The sequence below is a fragment of the Aquila chrysaetos genome, chromosome 14 (assembly GCF_900496995.4).
Source record: "Aquila chrysaetos chrysaetos chromosome 14, bAquChr1.4, whole genome shotgun sequence".
Classification (NCBI taxonomy): domain Eukaryota; kingdom Metazoa; phylum Chordata; class Aves; order Accipitriformes; family Accipitridae; genus Aquila; species Aquila chrysaetos.
Genome location: NC_044017.1, coordinates 6,855,490 through 6,877,177, shown reverse-complemented (window position 1 = coordinate 6,877,177; position 21,688 = coordinate 6,855,490). Strand labels below are relative to the sequence as shown.

The following is a 21,688-nucleotide window of genomic DNA, read 5'->3' as shown; positions in this document are numbered from 1 at the left end:
CGAGAGGGCAGGTTGTGTTCTCTATACAGCTCGCTTCAGCCAGACTTCTACAAGAAAGTGTTAAAACCAGTCACAGTTTTAAAGCCCTGATTATTAAACTAAGGCCCTGCGAGTGGAAAGAGTAACGCACGGATCTTTGGCCCTAGCATTTTATCTGTCCCTAGCATCAATTTAATGCCCTCACTGCTTTTCTTCTGGAAAGGCAAGCACCTTTCTACTCAGTTTACAAGTGAGAACTGAGCAACTCTCCCCTGTTTTACCCACCTGCTCTTAAGCAAAATCAGTTCTAACATGTTAGCTGCTATGCTACATTTTTTACATTTCTCCCCTGTCTTTCTCTTTCCTCTATCCCACTGCCACTGTCACTTACCCATAACCAGGGCAGCTTGCAAAGCAAACACTTGGGACAGCAGTATCCAAACCTCCAAGGTGGTGAAGTTAGGCACGCTCTATGCCCTGTGAGCCCAAGGAAAAATCTGATTCACCCTCGGAAGTAGAAGCCTAGACTGTCTCCTAAACTTTGGCATTCACATCACATAAAGGACAAAAGGGTGTCAATCTCCATCCGACAGCATCTCTCTAAATCAGTATTTAGCAGGAACTGGTGTATGTGAAGACTTATAGTCTTGTAGTGCTGGAAAGTGGCTGACATCTCCCCCTTGAGAAGGGCACGCGGAGACCTCAGACCTAGCTACAAACTGACACTGATCAGGGTCCAACTGATGTGACACATGCCCATCCCAGGTCTCTGGAGACCTCAGCTGATGTCCTCAGCACCAAGTAACGCTGGTCACTACACGGTAAAAAACCCTGAAAGGCAACATGGATTGGGAGCTAGAGTGCTGGGCTGAGCGGCTGTACAAAAAGTCCTCCAACCAAGGACCAAGATTGACATCTTGGGCATGAGCCAGGAACAAGTGCGCTGGGACCCCCCAAAGGCACCACAAACCAGCAGAAACAGCAGGAGATCGTTGTCCACCTGATGCAGCAAGGACTACCTGAGCAGGTGGTAAGCAAATCATAACTTTTCTTTGCCCCCAAAAGTCTGCATTTTAGAGGTAAACTTTGTGAGTTACATATATTCAAAGCTAAGTATATGTGAAGACCTACTGAGATCTTCTTTCTAGTCCGCACAGCTAGTATTGAGCAGGCCTAGAAGAAATATCAGAAAGCGTTACTAACCGGAATTTTTTATTCAAGACTACAAAAGCAGAGTTTTTCTAAGACTCAAGACCTTACAAAATGCAAAATCTAAGCGCTCCATTAATGTAACATACTATGCACCAAATCTGACACAATATGTTCAGGAGTTGATTTGCTGTGTAAAAACCCTCTCTCAAGATAACATAGGAGAGCCACCCAAATATGGTCCAAATTTATGTCTAAATAAAGAAACATATAGGGAATGTATAAAGGAATGTTTAAGATGGGGTCTCGGGAGTGCCACATCCAAACTTCATCCCCTACCTGCAGACCTAGGTAATGAGAACTATCTCAGTCTTGAGTCCTGGGTCCCAGACTTTGGAAACGTAGGTCTAAATTCATGAAACAGTGCAGCAGAGCCAAAATAGAGAAGGACAAGCACCATTTTCAACTTCTGTCACGGGTCCCTAACACAGAGGTAACACACAAGTGTATATCTAGCTGTCAGGGAACTCCTGTTCTTAAATTTCAGGAGAATTTGAGTTTGGAGGTTTACCTACTGCTAACATCAGCTTGATTGGAAATAACATATGGAATTGATCACGCTTCTGAAATAAACTGTAACAAGGAAGTTCCTATAGTATTTTGTCAAACAGCAGGATACATTTTGAACCTTAAAAAAAGACTACATCATTCAGAATATATATTGATAGCTGTAAAATATTATGTTATTCAAATATATATGTAGAGTTAGTAACTTTCAGCACATCTCTGAGCTGCTAAATGAAATCAAAAACACATTGAGGTGAAAAATTATCTTGGTTATTCAAGTTGGTTTTCCTCTATTTAGATTCTTACCTGTCTTGATCTAAATCTATAGAGGATGACTTACAAGTGTCACACACTCCAGATAATGTTTGGTAATGAGAAAAGCCTGGCCTGTCTTGGGCCTTGCACATGTGTACCCAGAGACTTTATATATTACAATTCACAAGATAACAGGAAAACCTGAATGAGAACAATGTAGTCAGCTGCCGAAGCAGCGCGTGAGAAATTCTCAGCTAAGATCTCAGTAAAGCAATCAAGGTCACTTCCTACAAGAATAAGCAAAGAAACAAAGCGAGGGCATTAGGTCTCTTCCATGTACTTTTTGGGGCTGAAGCTCACGTTCATCAGTGGTTCAAAACCTCTTCTCTGCCTCTGGTGCTGGAAAAGTACGAGCAGCAGAACGAGCGTGGCCAGAGCTATCAGTGCTCCTCCAATTGTGGATCCAACCATGACAGCCCATGCTTGGGTTTCTTCAAGTGAACCTGGAAACATGAAATGTCTGAAGTGAGGACAGCCCACAATTTTATTTCTCAAATCACATGGAAGAAAGAAAATATCCCACAGTCTGGTAATTATGATTATTTGTGTGGCTTAGAGACCCAATGGCCACAGGGGAAGGTGGTAATGTACCGTGTAACCGACACACATACCAGAGCCAGAGATGTTTCCTGCCAGAGGAGTCTACAGCTGAATTTAAACTTCAACCTTTCATACAAATTAAAGTGTTGAGAATGGGAAAGATTAACAGTAACAAGACAAAAAGACCATTCTCTCATCTAATTTGGCCAAAATTATGAATGCTTTATGCAATTCTTTCGATAATGACATTTCAGCATAGCTGTTTCCAAGTTATTTTGGTCAACTGAAAACCCTCAAATTTTCCTATAGACCACAAAGCAGCCTATTGTCAAACTTTTAACTGAAAACACTACTTAGTGTGGTTCTGCCGACTGGCTCCAGATCACATCCTCTGATTTTGAACCACTTCTGGGGAGCCACTGTCTTCTAAGATAATATTGCCCATTCTTATAATAACCCTGCCCCACTTGGCTAAAATAACTTTGTGTTTTCATTTATGCTTTCAGAAGCAACAACTGCCTGCTGTCCTGTTCTGAAAAATGCTACATATACTGAGATGGCAATAATTACGTTTGACTAAATAGTCACCAAAAACTTTCAAAAGGATTTAAGGTATTTAGAAGGTATTTGGACACGTGGGCTTAAATCCATATGGCTCAAGATGTCACACTGACTATAAAAGCAACTAAAATTTGTGTGCCCCAATCTGCAGTCTATGTCAACAAGCGAGTTGAGGGCAATCGTGCCCAAATTCAGTAAGATCACCAAATGAATTGTTTACCACTTTACCATCTCTCAAGTAAGACCCAGCAATGTATTACCTATGTTGATTTCTAATGTGGTTACATGAAGTAGAATTAGCAAATTATATATTTAGATAAAAAAGAAGGGTTTTAATGTAAAAACTTTATTCTCTGAACACTGACCACGCAGACAGGGATAGATACGCTGCTTCACAGTGAGATAACAATTTATTTAGGGGCAGTTGAGAAGCAGCAGAATCACAAGCTGCCTTTATTCCTCTCTGGGTACCTCATGCCCAAAGGGGCAGCAGCATTTCCAAAGCAGGAGTGAGGACAGTGGTCCAGAGGGAGGAAGACTTAAAGCTCCATAAAAGGGGAAGTTTAAATTTTCAGGGAAAATTCTGGGGACACCCCTGAGAAAAGCACTGCAGAAGCAGCTAGCATGCCTCCACAAGTCAGGGCTCTCCTGTGTGAATGCAGCCTGAGGACAAGAGTTTCAATCTTTCACAGTCTATAGACCTTTCAACAGCCTCCACAGATTAAAACCACAGATATATGGTAAGCATTTAGAAGAAATTCCTGGCCACATAGGTTAGATAAGAACCTACTGCCTCTCAAAGGAATTCCGAGGTGGAGAAAGAAACTGCTCAGATTTAATCTTTGGTAAAGCAGCTGAAGCATGGTTTTCACGCATTTCTTCCACTTGTGCCTTTTACAAGTATCTGTAACTCACGTTGCAAATTTTGGATTTTGTGCATAAATACTTTGATTTCTTGTTTTTTGTCTTTATCTTATTTGTGTCAAAGGTAATTTCAAACTAATAGACAAATCCTAAGGCACATCACACCTATGGACATGGAAAATTTTTAAAATTGGGGTTTTGTAACACAAAACACCCAGGTACATCTCTCCAGCATATCCAAAGATTAATGGAGTTCATCTTTAATGAGATTCACGGTGCAGTATTATTCAGGGCCCTGTGCAAAACAAGTATTTTCTAATGACTGGCGTTAGCCAGACGAGCTCCCTGGCAGAGTGCCTGACCTGTGACAGGTTACAGGATCCTGTAACAGGCATAAACAGTGCTGGGCACAGGAGAGAAAATCAAAGACTCCTCAAGCCCAAAGGAGCACCGTTGTCAACACTGGAGCAGTTCAAGTTGACGCGTTTTGCAGCAGAACAAACTGAGTATGTGCAGACTTGTAGTTACCACAGCTTACCTGGTGAGTTGTAACTACCTGTGTGTGCTACAATATGAGATTGCTAGTGAGCGGGTGAATAGAGCCATGCGTTTTGTGAAACGTGCCTTATTTTCCAGATGCCTGCATCATTGAAGATGTGAGCTGCCTCATCGCTTGGCCTGGAACAACCTCTACACCTCTGAGACGTACCTGGCAGGTCAATGGCATAGGTGTAGCCGAGCTGCTCCGCGGTTTGGAAGAGCTCGTCGTTGGTCACAGGAGGGAAAAAAGGGACCATGTTGTACAGCCTGTTGTGACCGATGGGCGCCAGCTCCTCAGGCCAGGCGTTGTCAGGGGGGTTAAACCGCTTCATCCACTCGTCAAAGATGGCATCGGTAAAGGAGTGAAGAACCTGCAAATCCGGGCATGGGCACACACATTTACTAAACTCTTTCAGAACTCAACAGCGTTCAAAACACTCTCTCTTAAGGTGGCAAAAGCTTTCGAAAGAGAGAGGAGGGTAATCTAATTTAGGTGGGATTTACGGAATGGGAAACCAGGAAAGCTTGTGAGAATGGAGTAATTTGATCTCCTGCATGGGACATTTTGCTCTATGTGTCCTTGTTGCTGCTTGTCCATAATAAGCTCTTTCTCCAGACGTTTTAATATCAGCTGACATTGAATGGGCAGGTGTGTCGTCCCAGGTGAGAGCCCACTGAGCTCATTTAGGTGAGTGTACCTTTCAAACATATTTTCATCTTTCTTGTCTCTCAACAGGTAGGGAAAATTGGGGGAAATTTGATTCCTTCATGCTCATTTTAGAGCGTGCCACCAGCTCCACAGCTCCAGGTACTCATGAATTTGATCAGGTCTTACCCGGTGGGTTTATATGTCTATAAAGCACTAATATGGGAAAGTTGTTTCAAACAACTATTACAAATGTTTGTGGCAATTCAAATTAATTTCTGATGTACTCAAGTTTTTTAGTTACAAACCTGGAAAAAACTTAGAAAATACCCTATAGAAAATAATCTTGCATATCAAATTACACAGTGAATAGCACAGTGAAATGAAGATTTCATTGTGCAAGAAAGAAATTCATGTAGGAATTCAAGGATTATTAAGGAAAAATGCTGGAGAACCACTACATAAGTATTCGGACTAATTTCTCCAACAAAAGATTGCAAATTAAAATAAAGGTAAGAAAGAAATTAATTGTATTAGAATTTCTCTATATAGTCACTGTGGTTTAATCTAACAAAGAGGAAAAGATATTGGCATGAATTTATTAGGAGAGAAAGATGTGTAAGCAGAGTCAACCGTTGGCTTTTTATTTGCACATTGCTGTTTGTGCCGCTCATTGCAGTGCAACACTGTACCAATGCACCAGTGAAATCCCATTATTTCTATTTGCCAAATGACCCTGAAATTCGACGCGCTTTCTTTTAGCCTGTGAATTTTGAAACAAAGAAACAAACTACTCAGTCTACTACTCTAAAATAACTAGCCCCACTTTCAGTTTATCTTGTTCCTGTAAAATTGTCTGGTATAAGCCATTAACTTTAGATAGCACATAATGAAAGGATTCAGGGCACCATGACTTGGAATAGCAGCTCTTCTCCCTAGAAACTTATTTTCTATTTTACAAATCACCTTAAGATTTCTTCCCTCTTTATTTGATCATTATGCAGGCGTGGCAGCATTCAAGAAAAGAGAAAAGATTTCTCCTTTTCTATTTAAAGGACTTATTTTTAGGGAATTCACTTCTGTTCTGCAAATCTCTGGTGAGATAGCTGCCTTTGAGCCACCGCCACTGCCACTCACGCCGGGGGAAAAAGACATACCACAAAGATGGGATCGTTGGCAGCCGCGTGAGGGAGAACGCTGGTCCCATTCAGGAAAGAGTGAGCCAAATTATGAAGGCTCAGCATCGGCGAATTAAGGGCTCCACCTGGCTTATCAAAGCCCTCCAGCGCATTCCTGCGGATGGGTAAAAGCAGCATCAAGTAACCATGTTTTGCTGACAAACGCGCACGTAAAGAAAACCCACGACCCAGCAGGCTCTGGAGGAGCGGAAGGACAAACCTGAAACTGAAACTGGAATTGCGGAAAAAAGGGGGGCTGTCGAACTCCCGCAGGGAAAGGCACCTCCTGACGTCCTCCGCGGTGGGCAGCTGCTCGCTGGAGGTCCCGGGCGGCCTCCGCCGCAGCGGCCCCTCATCGCTCCCGTTGCACAGCGTGACCAGGCGGTTGTAGTCATCCAAGCTGAGCGTGAAACGGAAAGGGGCACAAGTCAGAAGAAGGTGATGACTTGTTGGCTTTTTCTCCCAAGGTATCAAAGAGGCCTCGGCTGTACGTGTGAGAGAGCAGGGGTTAGGGACCGACACCTCCCGGGGCATCTCCGTTCACCTCCCGTGGCCTGGGAGCTGAATTTATTGCAGGACTGCCGCTGTGCCGTGGCTTTCTGTGGCTCTGCGTCCTCTGTGGACCATCAGTCATTTGGACCAAGAGCTACCAGGTTCGTTGTCCACAGAGAGAGGATGCTTTAGAAAAGGCAGGCACAACTCCCTTCACGCCTTCTCCCCTCCCGAGGGCTTTGGAAGAACAGGTTTTGCCAGACAATCTAAAACAGTCTTTTGAATTTTGAATTGACAAACTTTCAGTCCTGAGTAAGGACTACTTTTTTAACTCTTGACAAAGAGGAAAAAAAAAACCCAGGGAAGTCCCACTGTGGGGTGGGCTGAGAAAATGCAAGGAATGACAGAAAACAGGATTTCACTTTCCGTCCCTCAACCCCTTTAGAAGCAAAGCAACTGCAATGCATTACATCCTCTTTTTCAGGGCCTGGAGGACATCCTGCTGTTGCAGGCGTTGCTCACTAGCTAATGGGGAGCACGTCCTTGTATCAGGGAGAGAAAGAGGGAAGGAGGAGGAGAAAAAGAGTGTAACACTTGTGAAAAAATTCTGTGCTATTCAGTACGAAATGAATCGGCATTTTCAGAAACTCCTGAAGTAAACAACAGCCCTTCTCTGTTCAACCTTGGCAAGGCAAAAGTTTAGTCACTTCAGTTTTCAAGAAAAAACAAAGCCCTGTTTATCTTAGAGAAAAAGTAGGGGCAAGATTTAAAGCCAACTGGTGCCTAAAGCTAGAATTTCAAGTAGCTCTTTAGGTCCCCAGAGAAAGAGAGTCTTTTGAATAGCCCTGAGCTCTCCGTACCTCCGTCTGACTGACTGCACGCTGCCCCGGAGCTGACAGAGGAATGTTATATGGGTATTGTGACCGGCAGCATCTTACGTCATAGCACCCCAATTCTGCATGTGGATCCCTCGTCAAAGCCCTGCTCTCACCCAAATCAGTATATGCCTACAGAGAGCTGGCAGCAAGCTGCTGGCTGTCTCTGTGTTGTTTTCCATGTGAAATCTCAGCCACTTGGAAGTCAATCCCCAAACTGCACTAAATACATCAGGGTTAAGGTCTCACCCAATGCAAGGGAACAGATTTTTCAGCCTATCTCTAGCTTCCTAAATGCCAAAACAGTTTTCTTTTTCTGCTGCCAAAATCAGTTGGGTGTTTGTTACAGAAAACCGACACGCAGACATTTCTTCTTTAAGAAGATACTTGCCAATGTGCAAACTCTTCAAACTTTTGGCAGCCTCAAATTGGCTGAATTGACTAAAATCCTGTACCAAAAGAATCATCTTTTAAAAATATACTTCCATGATACCACGGGGGGGAAGTTTACACAGCACCATCTACACACAAACCGACCGTGATTCCCAGTTTTAAAAAAGACATCTTGGCTCTTTTCCAGCCGCTCACTCCCACAGAGAGCGGCCCGCGCTGTCAATACTGAATGAAAGCAAGGTTTGGTGAGTATGCAAGCTTGCCCTAGATATTCTCTCACCTGTTGCAAACTACTTGCCACTGGGAGAACCTGGAGCTCAGGCTGATCAGCCCCGGGTCATCCGGCCGCGATGCTCCAAAGAGCTGGTCCGTGCAAACGTCGCACTCGTTTCTGCCCGTGGCGAAGTTCCAGTAGGGCAGCGCGAAGGAGTCGTTGCCCATCAGTCGCTGCAACGGAGACAAATGCGTTAGCAGGGGATCACCTTCAAAGGAAAGAGAAAGAAAGGGACTCCTGCAAGGTGTTTCACTGGGTATTCACTGGATATTTCACTGGATATTCTGCTTTTCATTCTGCATTTCAACTACATGCATTTCGGAGCGCTGCTCCAACTCCTTGCACAAGATTGGGGCATTAAGTCAGTTCAAGCAAGGACACTGTCCCTAGTTTCTCCACTGTTGGCCTGCGCTTCTTTTGGCCACGTTAGGCTTTCTAGCAACTCGGAGACCAGGCAGGAGAGCAGCAGCAGAGATGAATTGAGCCTTAAGCAACTAAGAGGTTGAGTGATGTAAGTGGGTAATGGGTAAAATTGTGCACATGGTTTGCTTTCACTCCAGAAAGGCTAGCCCTGGGGAAGAATCTGAACTTGTATTAATAGAGGAATACAGTGCATTTGCTTGTGCTTGCTTGTTAGATACGATTTCACGCAAGCGAGATCCTGCAGCTATTTTGATACCAACCACTTTCATTAGAGATCTGCAAGGTTAAAATACAGTAACACTGCCAATGTAGAAGTAACACAAATGGAAATGAGTCAATGCTTTGGCAACTGACTGTCGGGCATGTTAACATATATTTCTTTAAAAGATATATTGCTAAATATATGTATGTATCAAATGTATAACGTGGCATATTTAAAGGAGGTAATATTTTGAGTTGCTTTCGTTAGGAGAGTATCTTCAATGTCAGCAGACAATATCTGTTACCAAGTTTTACGTGTAGGTGTTGCTTTGATTTTATTAATAAATACTGTTAATTCACGTCTTCTGTCCTCTGTTGTGGAGATGAAGAAAAAAATCTCCATGATAACCTTCACATCATTGTTCACAGTGAGAAACTGTTCAGTCCTCAGTATCTTGAAAGCACTAATTTCACTTTAAACAAAAAAAGATCAGTGAGCAAACACTCCTGGGAGTTTGGCTAAGACTCTATCCTAGGAAATAGCTTACCCTTGGCTGGCTCGACAAAGTCACGTAGCAAAAGAGAGAAGCTGCATGAGGAAAGGGAAAGGCTGTTCAGCTAACCTGCAGGTCTCTCTCCAGCAACAGCAAATGGTACCTATGCCAAGTAACAAAGGCAGGTCCTTGATGGGAGAAATCGATACCTGTGAAGGGGCGGCCAGGTCCTACAAAGGGAAGATAAAAGAAGAACTTAGGCACCAAATGAGGCTCGAGAGAAAGACAGCACCTTCTTCTATTGCCTGGAGTGGAGTTAAACAAAAACCTGCAGCTCTGCACCTTTGGAAAGAGCGCACACGTCAGAAGGTACAACACTTACACGGGACAAGAGAAACAAACTCCTCTGCGGATATTCGCTTCAGTGCTTCTTAAAACTTCACATTCCCCCCAAAGTTGGATGTTGTGAACATTTCTTCTCACTTTAGTGGATTTTGGTTTTAAGAAGCAGTTTTATTGTCTAAAATCTTAGCTCCTTGCTCATATGTAGCACATTATCTCATTCTCCTGCTCAGCCGCAGGACTTACACCATGTACCTACCTATCAAGAGAACCTCAGCGTTTTCCATAACCTGCCAACAGTAATTCAATGTCCTTTGCCAATTTTCTTCAAATTTTGCTTGTTATTTCTTGTATTGTATTATATCTCTCGCTATTTCACATGAGAACTAAGACACTCAAAGACTAGAGGCTTCAAACCACATATGGATTTGTGTATTGCTGCAGCAAGCTTAAACCCACATATGAATTTATTTATCACTAGAGCAGCACTAGATGTTGCCTCTTTCCCTTTCCACATGACCGTCCTGTCCCCTGAAGGACCTTTGGTCTTGCTAGGCCAGAGACTGCTTCCTTCAGCCCTGCAAAATGGAACATTGTCAGAAGGGCACACTGAAGAAAACCCCCTGCAGGGCAGCAGATACCCTCTAGCAAGGAGGTAGATACGGGCTGTTCAGCTTGCGCGTAGGACTGCCAGGTAAAAAGCCATCCTGGTGCCTCCTCCTGCAAGAGCTGGGCTTTGCGAAATGGGGCCGGCATAGGTACTTCTGTCTAGAAGAGCAATGAGGACTAAGAATCTGGATATGGGAGAAAGCATGGGGTTAGATACCCAAACTTCTAAGCTGGTTTGGTTTTAAAAGCTGGCTGCGGTTAGTCAGGCAAATCCCATACTTGGCGACTTGCCGAAAGCCACAGAAAGCAGTAGCACTCCGGTCCCCAACGTCTCCGCGTGGCCTCTGCCTTCAGCACTGCACAGCCCCTTTCCCACTGCTGCTTCATCTACCTTGTCCTGTGGACCAGGAACATCTTTTTGAAGTCAATCACTGCCTGACCACACTTCGGGTCATCCAGCGGTGGAGCCCGAGAACTGCCTCCCTGTCAGAGGGAAGATGCACCAGGAGTGCGGCTGGCGTGCTCCAGCCGCCGCGGGGTGGGGGGACCAGACCGCAGCAGGTCTGAAGCACACCTCCCTCCACTGCAGATGGCCACCAGCTTCTCACCACCAACCGTTTCACTCCACAGATCTGCTCCTACTGGGATTCGCTCCTCGATGAAGTAGCGCAGCTGTGTTAAGCATACTCACCTTTGTTCAGCAATGATACTTTTCACCTTTTCCTTTACCTGCAGAGCCCATTGGATAAGAAAAGCACTAACCTAAAAGCGTGTCTCTGACCGAGTAGTAATGAAGCCATACAAAGTAGTTATAAATACTACAGTTGGCAATTTGCGGTTCCTCTCCGGTGGGACCAAGCAGACTTATCCAGTGCTGAGTTGCAATTACATAGTCTGGGTGAACGGTTGTCTTTGCACGGTCCAGAGCATCAAAGAACTGCTCTCTCTCCTCTGCCGTCAGGGAGTGGACATCCTTCCTGACAACTGCTGGCTTCCTCACGTTGCACTCGGGGCCGGTCCAGCCAAACTTGCAGTCACCACAGTTATAGCCAGCAAAGTTTCCTGAATCAAGAGGAAAAGTGCAGTCATGACATTATGAATCAGGGAAAACTAACAGTGAAATGCAGAAAAATTAAGAATTAGCACTCTTTTTCCCCAGAGACATCAGTTCCTGGAAAGGACAGCAGCTGAGCAGACTGGCAGCTTTGCCAGTTGCCTAGCCAGAAGGATGGCTCGCTTCCCAGAGCCACAGCAGGGCCAAGAATCACACTCAGCCGGTTGGGGAGGTGAACCTTTGGGTAATGGGCTTGACACCCCGAGGTGCTCAGAGCTCTGCGAAGCCCTCAGGCATGCGAGGAGTCTCGGCGAACAGAGGGCTGAGCACTTCAGGTGAAGCACGTGATGAAGTGCTTTGCTCGTTTGGCTCTCAAGTACTCCCAGGATCAAGCCCGAAAAAGGGTCGGTTCACGTGGATCCTTAAGCACTGAATAAAATCCCCAAACAAAAGAGTTCTCTTAAGGACAAAACTTCAGAAAAACTAACGTCTGTTAACAGCGTATCTGAGACCCAACACAATCCAGGACAAGCACCAGGGGTGCTGCAGGTCACGCTTTAAGCATTATTAAATGATGCTGCAATAAGGGCCTGAGAAACACTGCAGTACCGTCGTTCCCCGCTGGCATCATTCCTAAGGCAAGTGTGGGGTCCGCTCTAGGCTATTACTCAGACCCTCTAATGTGGTGGAAGAGCCCAGGAAAGCAGAGCTTGTTTTAAGCACGGCCTCTCGCCCACCGCGGCAGGCAGCCAGCAGCAGCAGAGAGGCCCTGCTGCAGCTCACTTTGCCTTTGCCAGGGGAAAGGGGGAACAACCGACCGTTCCTGCGGTGGACATCGGCCCCCTGCCCGCACGCGGGCAGGCTGCTGCCGTAGCGGTGGGGTAGGACAGCGGGCATCGCTGCCGGGGGAAGGAGGGAGCAGAGGGGCGACCAGGGGTCCTCCGGGATCTCCGCTCAGTTCTCCACAATCTGCACCGAGAGTGCCTAACCCCACCGTCCCTCCAACCCCACGTCCGCACTCACTCCACAACCACCATGCCAATCGTCTTCCAAAATGCCACAAAATCTCACTGCTCCCCGCACATATAGGTGCTGCTGGACCCAGGACAGGCTTCGGGCTAACATGGAGATGGGGAAGTGGCTTATGAAGTGTTCCTGGATGGGCAGACATCCCTAGGCTGTAGGGTTAAGTCTATAAGCAGAATAACAGCTAACACTAAAGTAAGATTTCAGATTGTCAGGGGCTACAGGGCTTACTACCAATTTCAAAGAACCCCAAGGTTGCAAGGGCTGTTACCAAGAAGGCTGTGTAGCTTATGGCTAGCTCTAGGATAAGGGCTGCTGAGCTCTAAACATTTGTGACAGACTCCTGTGAGACCTACCAAGAGGACATAAGGACTTTTAACTGTAGGTTTGGATAGCTTACGGTTACTTTGGAGGCTCTGAGATCTATAGGTTTACGCGCTATCGTGAAGTTTAGGACCAGTGCTAAGGTTAGGGAACCACAAGGGTGAAGACTTCAACTAGGTTTTGGATCGTGCACAGCCCAACGGCATACCATGAAGAGAGTTTCCAGGTGTATGGCTTACCTTTTGTCCTGACGCAGGTAGGAGCAGCTGGGCTCAGCTGCCATGTTCCAGCTAGGACAGAAAGCACCCAAAGCCAGGGATCTGCATTGGTTTGGGGGATGAAGACATATGCCAGAAAAAGCAAGCAGTTTATAGTTTTATGAAAGAAAAAAAGATTGCATGGATATGCTATTATGATGAGGGCAGAGATTAAGATGGGGGGAAGCAACACAGAAACTTGATTTTATCACTACATCCTGAGAGTTCCAGCAGAAGAGCACAACTGCTGTTGTGAATTTGGTGTACTCCACTATCCGTGTACTTGCTCATTCTTGACAACTCAGCCTAGCTATTAGGGCCCGTCACATACTCCAGTACTGTACTGACCAAACAGCAAATGTCAGGAATATATTGCAACAGTGCCTAATTACGCCATGTATATTGCGCAAGTTTCAGTACAGGGACCGTGAACTTCTGAAAAGCAGCTGTTTTCCCCTCACGTCCAAAGGTACACTTCAATCCTGTTTAAGAGAAGGGGGGCAAAGCGGGAATTAACCATGAAAACATCTGTCAACAAACTTTTTTGAGATTGGCGGTCACGCTTCCAGTAATTCAAATGACCCATCTACTCACAGCGCTGGATAAGCATCACATTGAAATATAGCACTAACAGAACCAATGTTAGTGCAGGACCAGGTTTGTCCTGTCTGGTCTTGGTACAAGAACAAGACTCCACCAGCCACTTGTTGAGGCTCTGATGGTGCCCATTCCTCTCTCAGCAAGGGCCCTTTGAATCTACGCAGCTCTTGATGCCCAAGATCATTTTATTGGACAATATCCATATTTTAGATATACTCCATGTGCCTCCTCAGGCTGTGAAAAGAAATTTGCAAAAGCTTGAAATGATGAGTCATCTTTGTGGGGAAAAAAGCTTTTCTTCACCTGTATGGCATCTGAGCCAGGTGGACCAAAGACTCCTCACCTGTTGCCCTTGGGCAGGTGCTAATTATATCCAGTTGGTGCTCTGCAGGATTTTCTCCCTTAACCACCTAATCTATGAAGTAATCCAAGGGGTCCATTCTTTCCACTGCTTCACCAGACACTTTTCAGTGGGACATGAGCTTTTATTGATTGAGAAAGAGGACTGCAGTGAAGAAGAGACTGGCAAGCAGGAAGAGCCGATCTCCAGGGAAAGTGGTATTTCACACTGCAGCATTTCTGCTGATTGTGTTGGACATTTCTGTAACGTCCTCAGGTCTATTTGGCAATGTTCTTGTCAGAAATACACACAACAACACTTGATGAAATCAAAAGTTGCTTTTTGTCGTTTTCTTTCAATAGACTCCATGCATCACAGGACTGTCGTTATGCAGCAGCTGAAACGGCGAGAAGCTGATGGAGGTCTGTGGGATCTCCCACACCGCAGCAAACAGGAACGGCTGCAGTACTCGGACCCAGGTTTTTTATGAACCACCCAAACCCCTTTTTCAGCATTTGTTTCTAAAGCACTCTACCAGGCCACTGCTCTGGAAATGATGCATTGCTGTTTTCAGAAAGTTCATCGACTGCCTTGTGGACTTCCCACAGGATAGCACTGTGAAATGTATGTCCCAGTCTCTTACAACTTAACTTCGGTGTCTGCTACACTGGTGATGGTGGACTTCAATGGTACAGCTCTAGGAGAGCAGGAATCTCATATTACCAGGATATAGCACATAGTAGGGATTTTCAGTAAGACATTGGGACCCTTTCAAGATCCTTTTGAACACAGGGACCATAGGAACATGCAAGGATTCATGTCTTAGCATTTTTTCCCCTTCAGTGACTAACACGTAGCAACTCAGTGTACTCCGTCTCTGAGGCTATGCCAGGGACCACGGAGATTACTCTCACCTCTTGTGGTTCCTAGAGAACGTAGTGTGGGAGGTCATTCTGGCACACAGGCAGATCACGTCACAAACGGGGTCCAGATGCTCCTTGCTTGTTCTACTGCTTTCAGGAACAACTGCTGTACTGCCGCTGGGCAAAAAAAAAGTCATCTGAGGTGTCTTCCCCACTAACCCTTTTGTTTGGAGATGGGATCACAGGCCTTGGAGCTGTCTTCTTCTGTGCCTAATCTCACCATCATTAATGGTGCTCTTTCCCAGTCAAGATGGGTGAATCTGGCTGTTTCTGTAGGCACGATGGCCATGCTACTTCTCCCAGTGGGTCAGTTCATGGGCATGACACTGAGGAAAAGACACTTCTTATGACATGACACTCAGTACGTGTTAATAATACACATCACCGGCGTATGCTAACACCAGTTATCGCGTACCACTGTAGCTGCTTCTCAACCCCAGTGATTGCCTGAGCTCACAGACGGGGATTTTTCTACCTCTGAGCAGTCAATAGCACATGCTTGGCCCTCAGACACTGAGCATAACACAAATTAGTAACTCCATCAACTCAGTGTCTTTTCTTCAGTAAAAAGGAACCGATCCAACCCTCACAATCTTCTGCCTTGTTTTATTATGCCAAGATAAAACCTGAGCAGCTGCCATGCCTCTTCCTTCCACAGGGACCAACTTAATACATATCATTTATCAGATGGGGAGAAAGGACTCCTTTTCAAACTTCTTTAGCCATTGCATTAAAACAGGAGTTACATTAGATTTGAAACACCAGCATACTGCAGTATCCCAAGGGCAGGATCAGGATTGCTAGCATGTGAGACAAACGGTTAGCTCTTCCATTTCTTCTAGCTCTTCATTTGGACATACTGTTAGGCTGTAGGATGTGGAAGATCTGTACCTAGCACAGGATTTAACAGGGTCATCAAGGTATGGTTATAATTTAGTATCCCACAGCCACATTGCCCTACAATAAGTACATGAAGCGTATTTTATAACTACTTCAAAGCTCATTTTTACCTAATGGGAGGGCCATCACATCAGCTACATGGCTTAACTAGCAATTTGCTTACAGCTAAACAACAGAATTTAAGCCTTCTGTCCCCAGCTTGAGTATATATTGCACAAGAATGTGAAAAGATTTTTTTTTTTTTTTTTCCCCCTCAGGAAACTTCTATGGAAACAAAAAATAGAGTAATGTTCAGTACATGCCCACATGTCAACCTTAGAAAGCGGCAGGGGAAAAAAAGAATGATAATTATGTTTAACTCCTCAGTGAACTCAAACTACGTCATTGTTTAATCACTGTCAAAATCTGTGCTAGCAACCACATGACTGACTGCAGCGGTTTTTTCACAATAATCTTCTGTACTGAGTTTTTAAAATGTGATACTAGATCTGTATCCCATTAGCACAATTTTATCCTCTAGAACTCAAAATAGCACTTAGCTCATAAGTCTTCTAAAACAGTATTCTTCTAAACTAAATTTAACTATGCCACTGAAATACTGCTTTGTTGTGTAATTAGCTACAAGTGTCAATTTTCAGGGTTAGACTAGTGCATCCAACATTTTGCCTAATTCAACACATACACCTTATTGGAAAACAAATTACCATATTCCCCTTCACATAGTACTGCACGCTGTCAGGAACCTGTCATCAGGTCATTTCAGTTTAAGAATTTATACAAATTGAATTAATATTAGGTGCACCCAAACCAATTGTAGAACACATACAATGATGCAAAACTGAAATTAGACAGGAACTAAAAACTCCTTGCTACCTCCCAGCTACATTCATGCCATAACCACATCTTTTTTCTAGAGATGGTATTTTTGTTGCCACCAACACATTGAGTGAAACGTGCAGCAAGCAGCATCATGACAACAGACTTAAAATTGTCTTTTTTGACCATGGCTCGTTGTACAAAAAGTGGGAAGTAAAGCTGGATTTTTCTGTTGTACTAATCTTATTCTGTTATATTTGTCCCCAATTAAAGAAAGACTAATGCATATTATCTGCTAAAGCCTAAAAATGGAAAATAAATGTGATTTTTTTTAACTTTCTTTAGAAAATCTACATTAATTTGAGAAAAAAATATAAAAATAATCCAACCCCAGAATAACCAATCATCAATATTTGTTTGTGTTTGGGATTTTCTTCTTCCCTCCTCTCCCCTCGAAATATTCAGCACCCAGACCTAGATGAATATGATTGTAACACATTTTTCCTCAGTGAGCAGCTACAACAAATGACCAAATTTTCAGAGTTCCTTTTATCCTTAGCTACTAAGTTTTTAGCAGAAAGCTCAAATGGATTAATTTATTGTGAGAACTCCAGAATGCCCCCTTTGGAAAATCCTGGCCCCTGTTTCTCACAGCTCCTCCAAATTTCCTACCATACAGCCATCAGCTATGTGACATGTTTAAATGGCACTGTCTAACCAAATGTAATCAGCTACATGGCAATTGGAGTTCCAATAGCTTATTGTTTACACCATGTCTAAAATATAAATTAAACAGTACCAAGACAACACTGGAACACGACCATTTATATTGTTAAAATGCTAGAGACTTGGTGTGGGTTGGAGTTTGTATGAGCCAGGAACCATTTCAAATAGGCAGTCTGCACATAAAACATTCATTTATAAAATAAGATACCTTAATAGTAGAGATTTACACTGTTCCATGTCCCTTTGAATGAGCATATTTAATTTATGTTACCTACCCTAGGTACCGTAACCCTAGATGCCTAATAAGGACCACACATCACACCAGTTAGAACTGTGGTGTGCAGACAGACAACCAGTGTATAAAACAGAATTTAAAAAATACAATAAAATACTAATAGACACAGGCATATGATTGCTGGCATTGTAAAAGCATCAGATCTAATTCAAATCCTACACAGTTGTGAACTTCTTAGCGTTCTCCTACAAATATGTTTGCATGCAGCATCAAGCGGAGTAGAGCCCAGGAAACCTTTCTGAAAATCATCCTTAAGGATGCCTTCCACCTTAATGTTTTATCACCGGTATATTTAGACAATAAAGACTGCAAGGAGAAAGAGGAATACAAGTGAAATAAAAATGCAGCGAGAGAAACCAGATTTAAGGAGCCAAGGAGAGCTCAGCAGAAGAAAGGCTGAATGAAAGGACACTACATTCTGGTCACGTAACTTGGGACCCAGCCCTGCAAATATCAAATACTGGTGCTTACATCTACTTGGAGTAGCAAATGAATGTCTGCCTATGCAGACCATGTCAGTCTACACTACTTTTCAATTTACTCCCAGGTTTTGATGCCCTAATTACTTAGACTGTGTACATATTGCTGTATGCCCATGTGCTTCAGTGCTCTTCTGACTCAGTGTCTGTGCCTGTATGTGATACCTGACTTTAGTTTTGGAAGTACGTAAGAACTTTTAAAATTAAAAAAAACCTACATCCAATTTTTTTTGTAAAGTGTCTGGAAAAGTACTTCCACACAAGCATTTGAAAGCTAGTTAAAAAAAAAAAAAAACCAAAAACACCAATGTATACTCTAAAGTCAGTTGTTATTTTGAGGAGCTTCAGTAACGCCATGTATCCACTTAAGTCATCTGCCACTACCTCTCTGCTTTTAGCTGATAACAGCGCCGCAAAACTTAACTTCATCGGCTGAAATTTTCTGCAGTGCTTCCTTCTCAGATTGGTCTGGGTTCTTTTGATAGTGAGAGCCAAGGTATATTTTAGAGAAAACAGTTCAGCTAGTTCTAAGAACTAGGTTGAAGGAAAGCAGGCTATTCTTCCCATGCTAGAAAATTCAAACAACTTTGTTTCCAACGAGAAATCCCAGGCTGCATTTGAAATGTGCCTAGTAAGTGACTTCAGTGCTTGAGACGTGCCTTTTGCCCGACCCCTGGTACCATCTCCTGCCAGCCCTGCAAAGCGGTCTGGGCCGAGGCCGCCGTTCCTGCTCATTTTAACCCTCCTTTGACAAGGGCTGCTCCTGAAAAAGGGTCTTGTCGCTTTACCTTGCCCTGACCTCACCTTCCTACTCCCTCCCTCCTGCCAGCAGTAATGAACTGGTCTTATTAAAACCTGATCCTTTTGGCCAGGTTAGCTTTCAACCACATCTCGTCCCTGACCTGTTTCACCTCCGGCGTGTGAACACGGAAGCCCATGTCAAGTCACGGGTGGGAAGGAGCGGCTGGAGATGGGGAGGAAAAGGACGGGATGGCCTCTTTGGTGGTTGTACAGACCCATTTCGGATCCAAGGGAGTTGTAGACTTAGTTAACGGCCCTGGGAAACACCTTGACCAGACATCCGCACATTTTCAGTGCGCAGGGGTACGTCACGCTGCAACGTACCACTCCAAGAGGAACAAATCTCTGAGCAATGCACACTGATCCAGGTTCGCTCCGCCGTGATGAGCGGCGACAGAGGTTTGAACGCAGCACTGAAACGTCCAAAACCCTGCAGAGAAAGGCGATGGGTGGCTACGGGGACAACTCCAGGGCCAAAGAGGAAAACCCAAAAGGCTGCAGGCGAGAAAACACTTTTTCGACTCCGTCGCTCTGAAAAAGTGCTGATAGTGTCGTCAACATAGAAGTACTTTTAGGAAACCGATAACATTTGAAGCCCTCTTGATGCCTTATGCCGCCAAGGACGTTTGCGGCCTTTGGAGCAAGGCCAGCAGACCCGTCCATCCCCGTGCCCTCCTCTCACCTGTGCACCGACAGCTCTGGTTGAAGAACTTGAGGGGCCACCGTTCCCGGTCATCCACGTTTCGAAGGGCGTAGGGGCCGCTCCAGGGCCGAGCGTCCGCCCGCACGGCCTGACACCGTCCCCTGCCCCGCAGGGACCCGCAGACGTCGCCCGGCTCCGTCCCCAAGGGCGGGCAGCAGCGCTTGGAGCGGAGGGCGTCCGCCGTCATGCAGGCACGAGGGAACTGTGCCTGCGCCCGGGGGGGACCGCAGCAGCTCAGGTAGCCCAGTCCAGCCCAGCAGAGCCACCTCAGGGTGCCCGTTACGGACCGGTGCCGGCTCTGCCGCTCCGCTGGACCCGAGCGGGGAGATCTCCGCCACGGGACAACCCGGCCTTGCCACGGCTCCATGGCCCCGCCAACCGGGATAATCCCTCTCGCCGCCGAGGATGCTGGCGATGGGCGGTTGTTTAATCCGGGTCTCTAATCGCCTCGAACGCGGTTCGGAAGAGAGGAGCTTTGGCTCTGCGGTGCCTGCCCAGCAGCCACAGCTTTGAGCGGGGTTTATATAGAGGTTGGGAGAAGCCCTCATTAGAGGGATTAGCACAGCACAAATCCTCGTGTTTTGCACATGACATCAAGGGCAGAAAAGACGCCGGCGTGAGAGCAAGTTCTGCGGGCTCTGGCAGCTTGTCAGGAGGGCGAATGCCTTGGATTTATTTCTCCAGGCCTTTCACGAGCTTTGAGAAACTGACGGTCCCGTTTTAGCTGAGGTGGCTGGAGAAACAGGTTTATTCTTTTCATCAAAACCCTGCAAACAGGTGATAAATAGAAAAGGAAACCCCTTCTCTTTTCAGTTCATTCACTGCAAGATAATACTTTCCACTAAAGCAGTAGCAGTAGAAAATGAACTGGAAGCGCAGAGGATATAGGTGCATCATTAATGAAAATTAATAAACCTGGTAGCCACAGTTGAGGGTGGAGACTCCACCTGCTGACTGCAGAACTCCAGTGCTTGGACTGTAAACTTCTGAGTGGCAAGCAGGAAAGGGTTCCCTTCTTAATAGCCTTTTCGAACGCAAAATAAATTATTTAATTGTTTTTAAAGGGTGAGTGGTCCTTGTTTGCTCTCTAATCCTTTCCCCGCCATTACACCAGAGGTTGTTTTGGGGCTGGTGTGGCTGCTAGACTTTCAGAACTGTCATGGCTGAGCATTTATTACCCACCTGGCAGGAGACAGTCCGTAAGATCAATACATACACCAGACATGCAGACAAGTGTTTTTGTTCAGGACATCGACAAAAAATACTTTAAAAAGCTCCTAGTATGCAGCAGTTCTTGCCCACAATGCAACTCCTATGTGCTAGAGGAATAAAATGAATAAATCAAAATAAAGTAGTGATAAGTCATGAGAAGAGTCTGAAGCAATAGCTATTAGTTCAGCTCCACCATACTGAATAAAAACTGGCAACTCCCTCTGCTTCTCTACCTCCGCCCTCCACACCTCTATTGTTTAGCCATTTTTGTAAGTATGTATAATGAAAACACCTGTGGTTGTATCTGTACTATTCAATATTTCCATGGATGTTCAACCACGCCATTCTGGCACAAGATGACAAACTTATTGCCATCGTGCCGTTAGGGAGTTCATCCATGCTGCAGACGCTGTCATCAGCACTTTCAGATTCTCCAATCTTTATATTAAAAATTTATTATTCGCCAGACAAACTAAAATATGTTTCTACTACATTTATGGAAGCACAAAGCCAATTAGCAATACCACGTAGTCTGAAATGGGTTTCAACTCATCCCCCTTAGGATTCAGTTTACCCGGAACTGGCTTTTGCCTGCTGCTCTTGACACAACATAGGAAGAAGACAGAAAGTAAGACTAGTTGCTGGAAAAATATACTGAAAAAGCTCAGGAGTTATAAATGGAGGCACTAACTCAAAAACACTCGGAACAACGCACCTCTCTATACTGCTCAGCACCTGAACACAGCTCTCTGGTGTGGAAAGATCAGCCCTTGAATCGAGGTTAGACAGT

The 21,688-nt window shown here is 44.9% G+C and overlaps 1 protein-coding gene across 1 annotated transcript; it reads right to left on the bottom strand.

Moving 5' to 3' along the window:
- Positions 1–1,174: 1,174 nt before the first annotated feature.
- DCT (dopachrome tautomerase) lies at positions 1,175–20,169 on the bottom strand. The gene is made up of 8 exons (XM_030036707.2): positions 19,666–20,169; positions 11,205–11,504; positions 9,621–9,721; positions 8,380–8,546; positions 6,560–6,739; positions 6,319–6,454; positions 4,685–4,886; positions 1,175–2,453 (listed from the first exon to the last, which is right to left on the bottom strand). Exons 1-8 carry the CDS (start codon positions 20,051–20,053, stop codon positions 2,272–2,274), a joined length of 1,656 nt encoding a protein of 551 aa, XP_029892567.1. The 5' UTR covers positions 20,054–20,169; the 3' UTR covers positions 1,175–2,271.
- Positions 20,170–21,688: the final 1,519 nt, after the last annotated feature.